At 40.6% G+C, this 14548-nt stretch overlaps 1 protein-coding gene, 1 long non-coding RNA gene and 1 pseudogene across 3 annotated transcripts; 1 reads left to right on the forward strand and 2 right to left on the reverse strand.

Annotated features, from left to right (window-relative positions):
- Nucleotides 1-307: 307 nt before the first annotated feature.
- LOC146673051 (uncharacterized) lies at nucleotides 308-8370 on the reverse strand (annotated as a pseudogene). The gene is made up of 6 exons (XR_014910390.1): nucleotides 8066-8370; nucleotides 6781-7113; nucleotides 5614-5945; nucleotides 2410-2736; nucleotides 1933-2268; nucleotides 308-1695 (listed from the first exon to the last, which is right to left on the reverse strand). The product of XR_014910390.1 is annotated as an uncharacterized LOC146673051 (transcript).
- A 1098-nt stretch (nucleotides 8371-9468) lies between these two features.
- Nucleotides 9469-12178, reverse strand: LOC146673052 (butyrophilin-like protein 2). The gene is made up of 4 exons (XM_085401634.1): nucleotides 12014-12178; nucleotides 11109-11465; nucleotides 10910-11005; nucleotides 9469-9620 (listed from the first exon to the last, which is right to left on the reverse strand). Exons 1-4 carry the CDS (start codon nucleotides 12048-12050, stop codon nucleotides 9610-9612), a joined length of 501 nt encoding a protein of 166 aa, XP_085257760.1. The 5' UTR covers nucleotides 12051-12178; the 3' UTR covers nucleotides 9469-9609.
- On the forward strand, nucleotides 11976-12549 carry LOC146673053 (uncharacterized). The gene is made up of 3 exons (XR_014910431.1): nucleotides 11976-12042; nucleotides 12187-12288; nucleotides 12444-12549. It is a non-coding gene; the product is annotated as an uncharacterized LOC146673053 (long non-coding RNA).
- The last annotated feature ends 1999 nt before the right edge of the window (nucleotides 12550-14548 follow it).

The following is a 14548-nucleotide window of genomic DNA, read 5'->3' on the forward strand; positions in this document are numbered from 1 at the left end:
AACGTGGAAGGTAAAAGATGAGTGTGTTTCTGGACTGCCTTGAAGAAAGATTTTTTTCTAATTGATATTTTGTTTATTTTTCATAAAATAAAAAGAGTGTCCAGGTCTACAAAAGAGACAAAAATGTTCCCAAAATCACTTTTTAACCTTTTCCCTGGTTAAATACAAATAATAAAAGCATAAATAAATAAATGTAAGGCAGTGATTCTCAAACTTCTCACAATGAGTACCACCTCATGAAATATATAGCTTTTGTAGTACCACCCTTATGACCGATATTAAAGTACAGTAGTATAGGCCCATTTACAGTGTTGGGAAGGTTACTTTTAAACTGTATTCCACTACAGATTACACAATACATCCCCTCGTATTGTTTCAGAGGAAAACACGAACACGGTGTACAGTCGAGTCTTAATAGCTTACTTACAACTGGGCTCGTCAGGCACTCTTCTTGGCTGCAGTGGTTATTATTATATTTACATGCTTCCAGCTCCTGTTTCTGATGGGTGACAGCTCGTACTTTTCCATTTTCTCCCTCCCTCGCTCACAGACACATAATGGTTATGGCAGTCCATTCTCCCTGCAGCACGGACTACACTGCCCATCAGGCTGCATTCTTTAGAGCTATGCTTGTAGCATTCTGCCTGTTGCCTTCATATTAAATCATTTTTTGAACAATAATTTCAAAAAAATATTTCCTCACGTCATTTTGTGGACCACAAATAGAGTTGAGACACAGGCATTAGAGCCTCGTAATGTGTGTTTTGTTTGGGTTTCCACTGGCGTGGAATTACCAAAAAGACCGAGGGCATAGTATAACACATGAAACAGGAAAAGACCATTTATTTCAGCAAAGTAACTGTATTCTAAATACCACCTTTTTAAACAGTAACTGTAACTGAATACAGTTACTCATATTTTGTATTTTAAATACGCTGGTACATGTACTCCGTTACTCCCCAACACTGTATATTTAACACCACATACAGTTTACACGAGACGATTTTATTTCTTATATGAATGTTATTTATTTTAACTGTCATAAACAGGATGTGACAGGTGACAATAACAACTGTACTGCATTAAAACATCTGCAGCGGGTGGGACTTCCAATCTTTAAGTGATGACCTGATAAAACCTGCTTCTGGGGCCAAACTACTCTGCATTTATTAACGCTGTTGTGTTTTTCACTTGTTTTAATTACTGCTCCCAGCGATTATCTCAGTTGTTCTCCTGACTGATGTTTGGTCCGCTTACAGCATCCTGCCATGCGATTGCATTTGTCCCTCACCATCAGGAACCCTCACCTTAACTTTTATTGAGTGGAAAAAAGTTCATTCATCCTCCATCTTCACTGTGTTTATGTTATGCTAACATAGCTGTGTTGCTCACCACCGCATAGCACATTATTATATTTTCTCAGTCAGAACATGCTATATTTTTTAATCTTAAAAAAACTTTGGAGGCTTCCCTTGTACTACTAGAGGACGCCCACATACCACAGTTTGAGAATCACTTTCCCACTGTGTCCTTGTGATAAGCTGAAAGAGGAGGCTAATCCATGTTTATGATCAAACAGCTGATTCTATACTAAGCCTTCAGATCAAACTGATTGATCAGCCATCAGAGGAGTCGGATCAATGGAGCTGCTTCTGTTCCTGATGTCCCCTGTTTGATCCTGGACCTGAACTCTCCCTGCAGAGGAGACACAAGACAGTCAGAGACACACACATATCTTAGTGGAGCCATCTACTTGACATAATGTTTTCCCTAACCATCTATAAAGATTGACTAAATCTAACCATAGCCTAACTTTAACCTTGCCCACATTTTGAGCCTCAAAAATGCAAATCAAACTCGAGGGGTGTTCCCAAAAGAGACTGTTGGTCCCCACAAGTACGAGAAAGAGAAAACCTATATTTTCATACTGACCTTTGACCTTTAATAGCACTGTGGTCTCTCTTAAAATGCTTCTTTCTTTGCTGCTGACATCACAGCTGTATTCTCCACTGTCTCTCTCTGTGGGCTGTTTCAGGGTCAGACTGAGGTCTCCAGTTTTCAGCAGGTCGTCATCCATCTTCGTTCGGTCTCTGTAATCCTGGTGCTGTTTGTGAGGCCGGTCAGAGCTGTTCTCATACACGTGGACGATCAGTGATGGATCCAATTCAGTATGTCTCCACACTATTTCAGCATCTTCAGGCAGGTTTTCTGTGGTTCTGAAGGGCAGCCGGACAAATTCGGCCCCCTCCTCCACCTCCACCTGACAGTCTGAAGGAAAACCACATCATGAGCTGCACAGACAGAAGTGAATCTACAAGGCAGGTTTTTATTTGGTTAATGGTAATGGTTGAATAATGATTTTCAACCACACAAACAGAAATATTTTCTGACATGCACACTCATACTGACTCGTCACTATCAGCAGCACCGTTTTCTTCCTCTTCATCCTCTTGTCCTTGACACTGCAGATGTATTTTCCCGTGTCTCTGTCTGAGGGTTTCTTCAGGGTCAGACTGAGGTCTCCAGTCATCTGTGAGTTTGCTTCCATCCTCGTTCGTTCTCTGTAGACCTGGTGCTGTTTGTCTCGCTGGTCAGAGCCCTGCTCATATTTGTGGACTGTAATTGGTGGTTCAGGTTCATAGCGCCACCACTCCACTTCAGCACTGGACAGGTTACCTGTGGTTTTGAAGGGCAGCTGGACAGATTCCGCCCCCTCCTCCACCTCCACCCGACACACTGAAAGACATTCCACCATGTTTTATTCAGCCAGTAGCCACTCTGAATTGACAAGCGTGTTACAACTAGATTTGCTGAATGTGTTTGATTGGATAAGTAAAAACAACATGATTTTAAACGTGTCTAAATCCAAATCCATGTTAATAGGAAGTAGAGTACGCTTAGTCAACAGCCCACAACTAAATCTTTCCATAGCTGGATCGGTATTAGAACAGGTCACCCAGATTAAATTACTTGGTGTTACCATAAACCACCACCTTTCATGGTCTCAGCACATCAACTCTGTTATTAAGAAAATGGGACAGGGCATAGCTATAGCTAGGAAATGCTCTTTTTACATCACTTCTTCAATTATGAAAGATGTCATTAATGCACTAGTATTATCTCATCTAGAGTACTGCTCAGTCATTTGGTCAGCAGCTAATAAGACAGATCTGAACAGACTTCAGTTAGTCCAAAATAGGGCGGCCAGATTAGTGTTAAGGTGTTCATATTATACAAGTATTGATAAAATGCACGATAAACTTTCTTGGCTTTCTGTACAAGCTAAATTATACTATGGCTTACTTGTATTTTTAAAGAAAGCAATACTGGTAAACACACCATACTTTTTTTGTGCTCAGTTGCAGTATCCAGATGAAATACATAATCATGCTACACGATTTTCAACTAACCACAATTTAGTAACTCCTCGAGTTAAAAGTAACTTTTTGAAAAACTCTGTTATATTTAGAGCATCTTTTCAGTGGAATAAGTCGCCTTATGCAATTAGAGAATTGGCTTCTATTCATAATTTTAAAAATCACCTAAAAGCCTATTTAGGCAGTTTTTAATGTATTTGTAAAAATTGTAGAGGGTAATGTCACTTGTAATGGAAATTGTGTATTTTGTTTGAGTGTTTTGTTTTGGGTTTTTTTGCTTTTTTTATATAATTTTTAATATTCACATGTTTACATTTTCAGAATTGTAAAACCTTATTGTGGATCTAAGAGCCAAATTATGTGGACAATTTGCATCCAACTCATTGGGTAACATTTTATTTGGTGGTATTTGATGGTTTGGGCCCCAGGAAGACTAGCAACCACTGTTGTGGAAGCTAATGGGGTTCCTTATAAATAAACAAATAAACAAAAAAAAAAAAGAACAAGGTCAGTGAGGTCTTTACTGAACCTTACAATATAAAACTCATTGAAGCGACTGTGAACTGACACTACAAACAAAATGTAATTTAAAATATACAGGTGGTAATAATCAGGGGCAAGATTTGTCTACTCAGTCTAAGGAGCTTGGAAAGAAAAGCGTCTGGACTTCTTTAAGTTGCTTGAAGACGTTTCACCTCTCATCCGAGAAGCTTCTTCAGTTCTAAGGTCAAATGGTGGAGAGTCCCAGATATAAACCTAGTGGGAGTTTCCCCCCACAGAGGGACAAAAGGACCCCCTGATGATCCTGTAATCACCTGAGCCAACGTGTGAAAATGGGTGTGTTTCACAATCAGCCAGGGTTTTGGGTGAGCTCATTGTGAAACCTTTCCCCACCCTATCATGTGATTTCCTGAGGTCAGATGGTCCAGGATGTGAGTGGGCGTTAAGGCGTCTGGGGAGGGATCTCAAAACTGGATTGTAGATGGCAGACAGTTGGTGTCGTAAACCCCGCCTCTGTTCAAGAGTTTTGAGAACCACTTCCCAGACGCCAGCACTCTCAGTAGCAGGAGCAGCAGCAACACCAACATTGTACCCATCAGGTAAAGCATAGGCTACCTTCAGGCTGTAGAAAAAGCTCTCCTAAATCTAACATGCAATGGTGTTTGCTGTAGTGAGTGCTTGTGACAGGAGAACTGAAAACAGATGAAACCTATGTTGTGAACCAAATATGTGACTGTGGAGTTAAAAATAAAACAAGTTGGGATCCTTAAATACTCTGTCAGTCTTACTTCATAAGCAAAGCTGTTATTTGGTTTCTTATCTTTGACCTGAACCTTTATTTGTTTCTTCATGAGGATGTTTCCCTCCCACTCAAATCATGCCAGAGGCTTTTATTTTGAAGTTAGGATCAAGAGAAATAAACAATTGCAACACATTTAGATGAGCTTGCAAATTCTCTCGACAGATATTTTCCTACAAGAGATTCAGCATGGGTGAGACAGCCGTTTACGTTTGCTGTTGAGACAGCAGATGTCGATGATGAATACCTTGATGAAATCATTGAAGTTCAGCAGAGCCAGGTTCAACAGCAACTCTTCAGAACAACAACGCTCTCAACGTTTTGGTGTCGACAAATGGACAAATATGTAGTTATTGCTAAGAAAGCCCTGGATTTTTTTTATACCATTTGTTACAACATATCTTTGCGAGGAATCCCTGTCAAGGATGCTGGACATAAAAACGAAGAAAAGGAAGAGACTTTGCTGTGAAAATGACATGAGAGTGGCGCTTGCCAAGGTGAAGCCACATCTGAACTGGTCTCTCAAGGGCAACAGCAGAAGTCACACTGATTCGCAGTATGTACATTTGTATGTAATTTGCTGTAAGTTCGTGCATTGTGTTGGTTTTGTTCTTTGAACAAGGTGATGTTCACGCACGGGTCATTTTGTGCACCAAAACATATCTATGTCTTGAATATGAAAAAGAAATCATATTTTATTTTTCACTAAAGAGGGGTTCGGTGCGCATATGAAACTGGTGGGTTCGGTGCCTCCAACGAGGTTAAGAACCAATGATTTAAACACACAGTTGCTCCGCCTGACATTTTTGGCTTTTAGTCAAAACATCAAAGAATTTATTTTATTTGAATGAACTGAAAATAGATTCAAACTAAAAGCTTTTAGAGAATAAACTCCTGCATGACCTCTGACCTTTGACCTGTATCTATAGCACTGACCTCTGACTTTCAGCTCCACTTGTTTCTTCAGCAGGATGTTTCCCTCCCTGCTGTAGACGGTGCAGGTGTAGGTGTAGTGATCCCAGTCTGTGGGGTGTTTCAGGGTCAGACTGAGGTCTCCAGTTTTCAGCAGGTCTTTGTTCATCTTCGTTCGCTCTCTGTAAAACTGGTCCTGTTCTTTAAACTGGTCAGAGCCGTTCTCATACACGTGGACCTTCCTGGTTCGAATGTAAATACAAGTCCACTCCACTTTAGCATCTTCAGGCAGGCGATGTCTGGTTTTGCAGGCAGCTGGACAGACTCCACCCCATCCTTCACCTCTACACAGGGGACTGAGAGGACAACAAAGCACAATGAGTTGTACAGCCAGTGCAGCAGCGTGAGGTTAAACCTTTTCAGTGAAAACATCTTTGACCAATTCGACTCTGAAATATGTTCCTTTGCTCCACAGTACAGAGTACAGTACAGTGGTGTCTGTCCAATCAGCAGCAGAGCGGACTCTTTACCAGAATCCTTTGTGTCAAATGTACAGAATCAAATCCTTTGTTTGTTTCTGCAGAGTAAAGTTTTTATTTTCATCTTTCAAGGTTTATATTATTTCTTAGAATCTTTCAAAGAAACTGTAGAAGTTACTAGACCATGATTCAACTACACAGACAACTGGTCACTCGATCTGCTCTCTGAATGCTCAGCTTGTGCTCAAAATGAACTTAAAGAAACGTCTGTTGTGGTTGTTAGGTCTGCACTCGCAGGCCTCGCTAGCTCCGAGACTTATCCCGATGAACAAAGCAAGACAATCAGACCTCGATCGTTTTTTACTTGCGCAAGTGTGGTAATCTCAGAGCTGCAAGCTCTGCACCCAAACTCAGTCAACTTCAACTCCAGCCTCTCCTCGCAGCCTTTTATTAAATGAGTACTTGTAAAATAATGTGTTGTAAGAGCTAAGGCACCGCAAAGCTGTTTAAAAGCCCCTTTGAGGTCCCTGTGTAATCACATAAACCCCAGGCAAAGTGTCCAAAAACGTAGGGACCTCCTGTATCTGCAGCTCACTCATAAAACCCTGTTCACCATAGTAACCACAGACACATTATTGATGACAGGCTCTTGTTACCGAACTTCACCATTTTCCTATACTGTAAACCTTTGATCTGTATCTTCAGCTCTGACCTTTGACTTTCAGCTTCACTTGCTTCTTCAGCAGGATGCTTCCCTCCCTGCTGCTGACGGTGCAGGTGTAGGTGTCCGTGTCTTTGTCTGTGGGGTACTTCAGAGTCAGACTGAGGTTGGCAACTGTCAGCTGTTTTCTCTTCATCTTGGTTCTGTGTGTATATAACCAGTGTTGTTGTTGTTGTTGAGGCTGGTCAGAGTCACTTTGCTGCACATGGACTATCCTTTTAAAGCTGTCAGTCCACATCACTGTAGCGTCATCAGGCGGGTGAACTGTGGTTATGAAGGGAAGTTCAACAGACTCCACCCCTGAATCCACCTTCACCTGCGGGACTGAGAGGACAACAAACATCATCATCAGCTGCACAGGAAGTCTTTAAGATGCTAAAACATGACACTGAAAAACTAGTTCATGCATTTATTACTTCCAGGCTGGACTACTGTAATTCATTATTATCAGGAAGTCCAAAAAACTCCCTAAAAAGCCTCCAGTTAATCCAAAATGCTGCAGCAAGAGTCCTGACAGGGACTAGAAAGAGAGAGCATATTTCTCCTATATTAGCTTCCCTTCATTGGCTTCCTGTTAAATCCAGAATTGAATTCAAAATCCTGCTCCTCACATACAAGGTCTTAAATAATCAGGCCCCATCTTATCTTAATGACCTTGTAGTACCATATCACCCTATTAGAGCACTTCGCTCTCGCTCTGCAGGCCTACTTGTTGTTCCTAGAGTATTTAAAAGTAGAATGGGAGGCAGAGCCTTCAGTTTTCAGGCCCCTCTTCTGTGGAACCAGCTTCCAGTTTGGATTCAGGAGACAGACACTATCTCTACTTTCAAGATTAGGCTTCAAACTTTCCTTTTTGCTAAAGCATATAGTTAGGGCTGGACCAGGTGACCCTGAATCCTCCCTTAGTTATGCTGCAATAGATGTAGGCTGACGGGGATTCCCATGATGCATTGAGTTTTTCCTTTCCAGTCACCTTTCTCACTCACTGTGTATTAATCAGTGTTGGGTAAGTTACTTTAAAAAAGTAATTAATTACTAATTACTTAGTCAATATTGTATTTAAAATAATTATCTAATTACTGAGTCAAAAAAGTAACTTAATTACTAAATAAGTAATTTAACGAAATACTTCTTAAAATCCCTATAAACCTTGAGTGGAGAAACAATAGAAATTAAACTCTTTAAATAATATTTTTTTTTTAGAGACGGAGACTCTACAGTACACAGCGGTAGCATCTCTTCCACAGTGTAGCCTGCAATCATTTTTTAAGCTCACCTTCAGACGCTTTCTGTGCTGCTGAAGTAAAATCAAGCTTCGTCTGCTTAGCAGGAGTTGCTGCGGTGTTATCCGTGGATGATGAACAAGGATCACTCAGAAGTGTTCGTCTATGCTCTCGTGTCAGGTGCTTCAGTAGATTACTATTAACAGCAGCCGATAGTTTTTTCTCCCCACGACATAGCTTACATATTACTGTAATGTTCTTGTCTGCTTGTTTCAGAAAAGTGAAGAGACGGGAATATGTCCATGTCATAAAACAGCCACACGCTTCAGCCGAGTCCAACATCCGCTGTAGAATACGACTATGCAGCAAACTGGCGCGAAATGACGCGCAGCTGCACTACAGCCATGTTAAAGCGGCAGAGTTTACTTCTACGTTTAGAAGATAAATTAATGAAATTAAATAATGATATTCAGCGAGTTTAATTATTTTACAATGTAACACAAATACATTGTAAGTAACTGTAATTAAAATACCTAAAAATGGACAGTAATTAGTTACTCTACTTTTTCAGTGGAAAAGTAATTTAATTACAGTAACGCGTTACTTAGTAACGCATTACACCCAACACTGGTGTTAACAGACCTCTCTGCATTGAATCATATCTGTTATTAACCTCTGTCTCTCTTCCACAGCATGTCTTTATCCTGTCTTCCTTCTCTCACCCCAACCAATCACAGCAGATGGCCCCGCCCCTCCCTGAGCCTGGTTCGGCCGGAGGTTTCTTCCTGTTAAAAGGGAGTTTTTCCTTCCCACTGTCGCCTAAGTGCTTGCTCATAGGGGGTCATATGATTGTTGGGTTTTTCTCTGTACCTATTATTGTGCGATCTACTGTACAACATAAAGCGCCTTGAGGTGACTGTTGTTGTGATTTGGTTCTATGTAAATAAAATTGAATTGCATTGAATTGAATTAACCTTTGGCATGTGTCTGCTTGAGTGGAGCAGGGAGTGATTTAAATAGTTACTGTGTATTTTTAGTGTTGTTCCTGAAAACATTTGTATTATTTTGTGATTATGGTATCTCTGCCCGTTGGTTTAGGTTGGAATCATATTTTTTCTCTTCTCTGTGGGGTGTTATTCAGCTTGTACTGGTGTAACTGTAATCATAGGTGAAGCTCATTGGACTTTATATGTATTCCATTTATCATTCATCCTAGGTACCGAAGTGACACAGCACCACACAAAAGCCCCTCATGTCTTCATATCTTGGGAAATTGGGAAATCGGTGGAGCGATTTATTGAAATATTTGCAAAGTATTTAAGACAAAAACAGAAGATCTTGAAGGTCAATATTTGACATTTTTGATATTTTTGTCATTTCTACATGACCACCTTTATTCTTTAGCACAGTCTGAACTGTGTTAGGCAGCTTTTTGCAGTGTTCAGGAGTAGTTCTCCAGGACTTTTGAAGGACATTGTGATTTAAAAAACAAAAATCCAGATATGCTTTTACTGCACTGGCAGCGAGTTCAGTTCTTCTGTATCAAGAATGGCTACCTGACAGCTGCCCTTCCATTGAGACCATTTCTGATGATGCTTTAATGGACGACTGAAAGAAAAAAAAACATTATTCGGTATTTCTACTTATGTATTACAGCTTCCAAAATCACAGCATTCTTAGATAGCTGGAAACAGGACAGAAGATCAAGTGTTTAAATGTCTTCAAGAGTTTTTTGGGGTTTTTTTGGCAAGTTGTGCTGCTGTGTCTGCCTTTTTATGACAGGGTAAAGCACAACTCCCAGTACCCCCCACTGCCCATGGCCTTGAATAACAACAATAAAAGCAGAGTTTCTCTGAAAATACAAACAGTAAACTTAAAATGAGTGATGCTTGTTTCATGATGCTCCAGATGTTCTAAGCTGGTAAAAGCTTTGAACTGCAAGCAGACCAGTTCAGGACCTGAACTCTTCCCTGCTATTTTATCAGACGCTGTTTAGTATGATGTTACTGAAATATGTAAGGCCTTCACTTAAGAAGACATCGTATCAATTGGAGAATTTGTTGTTGTATAACCTGTAAATACCTTTGAGCACCTTTCCAGATGTGGAAGCACTATTACATACCATCAGAGATCAGGTTTTGTAAGTGAGCTCTAATAACAAGTCAGATGCCTCCTTTTGAGGATGCAGTGTCCATGTTGTTCCCATAATCCTAAAATTTAATCCGTCTGACCACAGAACAGTTTTCGACTTTTTACTGACGTTTGCCCCAAAGAAGAATAGCAGTGTCTCTGGATCATGTTCACATGCGCTGTTTTCTTTGCATGATACAGCTTTAACCTGCACGTGTGCATGGCATAGTCAAGTGTGTTGCAGTAATATCTGTAAACGTTTCAAAGCTCTTTCAAACCAAGGATCGCAGGTGCCCAGGACTGATTTTCAGCCTTGTTGCTGTGCACAGAGATTGCTCCTGATTCTCTGAAACCTTTGGCGATGTTATGTGCCGTAAATGATGAGATATTTATAGTTTTCAGAATTCTGTCCTGAGAAACATTGCAATTATTTTGTAATTGTTTTTGCAAACTCTGAACATCTTTACTTCGGGTAACTCTGCCTCTCTTAATACTCAACAATGTTATTGACCTGTTGCCAATTAGCCTAATTCAGTTAAATGTTAGTTAAATAATTATACAGATGTTTCATTTTTCGCTTTTTGTTGCTGCAACTTTTTGGAAAATTGTTACTGCCATCGAATTCAAACCTTTATTAAAATTGTACATTTTCTCAGGTTGCTGGTTCCCTTAAGAACATGGCTGGATAAATCTGAGGTCAAGATCACTAACCACCATCATTTAAAATTGGAAATTTGACCACATCACACATGTGACAAATCACTTACCTTTCACAAAATAGTGTCTGAAGTACATGCCTCCACCCACAATTAAGAAAGCAGCCAAATTCAAGAAAACCAGGAGAACTGTGACCCTGCTGCGACCTGACAACAAAAATGTGAACAAAAACAGGAAAATTGTGTGATGTTAAAATAATGCTGCAGAATCTCTAACGCTGCACATGATTTTTCATTTGTTTGCACTGACCTCCACCTGTGGCCCTCTGGACCTGCAGCTGCACTGTTGCCTGACCCTGTTCAATACCAGACTTGCGGGCGGTGCAGGTGTAGTTGCCACTATCAGACAGTTGAAGATTTTTCAGAGTGAGGCTGAGGTTTCCAGTTTCCAGAGCATCAGTATTCATGGACGTTCGCCCGCTGTAATGCTGGTTTTGGTTCTGAAGGTTATCACCTTCCGGTTCACGCAGGTGAACTGTGGGTGGGTTGAGGTCGGACCGGCTCCACACAACTGCGCATTCTTTCACATTAACACTGAGAAACTTACATGGCAGCAGGACAAACTCTGCTCCCTCCTGCACCTTCACACTTGAGGCATGCTGGGAAACTGTGAGGACAGGAAGAGTTTAAACCTGAAATCATTCCCACACTTTATTATGACAGCAGGAAACTTATTACAGGCTGAAGTAGACACAGACACAATACAGCAGTTCCAGTGATGCACACCGGCTGATTTCATGAAATCATGTTGATTCAGTGTTTTTTTTATTAGTTTAGATAAGTAAGGACATTATTCCTGAGACATGACCAAAGTGGCGGCTGTTTCATAACTGTCACAAAACCCGTGAGACCAGTTACACTGTCATGGTGGCTAGAGAGGAAATGAAAACCGCCAAGTGCATCAGCTTAGAGGGACTCGAGCTGATAACAGAACAGATAGAGACCATTTTTGTCTCACTGCTTCAGTGAGAGAAGACATTTAAGATAAAGTTACGCTGGCTCGGATAATCTCAACTGCAACAGCATGTGGCAGTTGAGACCTCACCTTGTTTATGAATGCACACAAACCTGTCTGACTGTGTGTGTCTCTGTGTGTCTCTGCAAGTGTGACATTAATGGAGCTTGGATCGTGAGAACAGAGGCAGATTTTCTTACCGTGCAGGAGGATCACAAACACCAACAGGGTCTGCATCTTTCTGTAAAAACAGCAAATAGCTAAAACTTTTCCTTCAGTCGTCTTCTGCCTGAGGAAATCAGCAGTAGATCCACAGACATAATCCACCTGCTCCTCACCTTAAACGAACACACCTTCAATTTTTTTCATTCAGGAAGAGGAAACACTTGTTCAGAGGGAGGACGGGACTGTTCACGCACCTCTAGCCAGTAAAGACGACGACAAGAGAAACAAAGCAAATAAAGAGAAAAGAAACGTGAGTCAGGACCAGTTTAAATTTTAATCATCACGTCAGACTAAAGTGAAATATTATCTTTGTTTCCTCGTGTACTTCCACATATGATAAATGTGAATACAGAACATAATAGTAATCATCATAATAATAAATTATGTTTTATTACTGTCTACCAGCAGCAGCTTCACAGCCCACCAGGGGGCCCACACACTGTTATTTGCAGACTACATGAAAGGCTGGTGGTGAAATGTGAGTCTATTCAGTGACAGACAGAAGCTGAGCAGGTAACACTTTCTAATGAAAACATAACAACCAATGCTGGTTATTTATATAATATGGCTAATTCAACTTTGTACTGCTGATAAAACCAAGAGGACAGGTTTAAAATACTTCCCCCAACAGCAGCCGTCACTATAAAGGTAACTGTGGTTAGTATCTGCAAGAAAATACAGATGCTAGCAACAGTTAACTTTATAATAACAATAGCTAACTTCAATTCAGCAATAAACAATATTATTATTATCATTAGAAAAGAACAGGAGTGATGTACTGGTAACACAGTGTAAGAGTAACAGTATTTAGAATATTAGTAGTTATTAATTATATTTTAGTCAAGGTCAAGTATTACCCTTCCACCTCTAACAGTGATGATATATTAGTTTAGGATTAACAAATATTGTAGTTTGTATTCTTTCTTTACATGTTAGAGTTTTAAATAACAATATTTATTCAGTTGTCTGTGGAAAGGCAAAGAGGGAACTGCACATCTCGTTCAGTAACTATAAAAGAAAAAGTTTCCTCTGTGTTGCTGTGAAAATCACTCATTCAGTTCAGCAGCTCAGCCTCACTCTGCAGAAGCAGCGTGCCGAGCTGATGATGTTAAGAGGGAAGTAGTGAAGGTGATGATGTCGCTCTGCTGTCAGTCATCATCCCGACAACATGAAGACTGCATCTGCTCCTCTGTGAGTCACTGAAATCCTTCACTGATCTTTTTCATCGATTCATTGATAGCAGCTCTAATAAACACTCTTGGATGCTCTCACTGTCTGACTGCTTGTTTTAGGTGAGAGGATCAGTTCACTCTTCTTCTCTTGTATTACAGGTTTCATCTGAGAGCAGTCTGTGATTGGAGCCAGGAAGAGATATTATTGGCTTATAATGAATATCACAAGTTTATTTTATTTTAGAGCTTCCAGACCTTCTGCAGTTTATTCTGGAGTAATGCATTAGTAACGTCCACCATGTAATCTGGACTGTCATAATAAATTGAGGCCTCATGCCCAGTTAGTGACTGTAACATGAAGTCAGATGACCTCTTTTCATCAAACATGCAGGGTCAGGAAACCACAGCTGCTGGCTGCATGTGCCACAGATTCTTCTGCCTGTTTTGTAGTCTTCACTTCCTCTATTAGAAGCACATTTTCCACAGTGAGTCAAACCAAAGAAATGGAGACTGTTTTTGGTAAAATCAGGTTTCTTTTTGCATGTTTGGTTATTTTTCTGGTGCTGAGTTCTAAAGAGCAGCAGAGTGTAATTTAGCCCTAAACTTGTAAATAAAAACCACTTTAAGAGATTTTGATGCATGCTCAATCATTCAGGTAAGTCTCCAAAAGTTGATTCTGTTCATCTGGACGTAGCGTTTTCAGTCAGAGAAACGTTTCATCATCCAGGTGACGTCTTCAGTCTCAGCTGACTGCAGGTTTCAACCTTATAAACAGAACATTTGCATAATGATTGAAACCAGCACCACTGAAGGAACAATGGGCCGGGAGGTCAGCTCCTTAATCTTAATTATGCAAATTCTCATGACCATTGATCAACAACCACTGATCAATGGTCATGAGTACCATTCACAGAGAGTTGGGGAATGGCAACAACATTAACATCTTTCCACCAGGGTAGGTGCACAGTTTTGCTAAAGCAGAAAGACTATCATGAGAATATTTTGTCCCTGCTCAGTGACGAAAATGCTTATGAGCCCCTGACCTCATACCACAGGCTATACCAAGGGGAACCTACACCAACTCTGTATGGTTTACTGAAGATACATAAACAACCTGACCTCAACCTCAGCAACAGGACCGCTCTCAGCATCGACCAAGTGTGTTTGCTTTTGGAACTGTGCCTTCATTCCACCTATTTCACAAACAAGGGTCAGTTCTACAGGCAGGAACATGGGTGTGCCATGGGCTCCCAGTTTCACCCATCGTGGCCAATTTGTACATGGAAGAAATGGAAAAGAGGGCTTTGCCATCCTACCCTGGAACACCACCAAGCCATT

This window comes from Rhamphochromis longiceps, linkage group LG3 (genome assembly GCF_057381845.1).
Source record: "Rhamphochromis longiceps isolate RC_006_pf linkage group LG3, R_longiceps_female_GT1.1, whole genome shotgun sequence".
Taxonomy (NCBI): Eukaryota; Metazoa; Chordata; class Actinopteri; order Cichliformes; family Cichlidae; genus Rhamphochromis; species Rhamphochromis longiceps.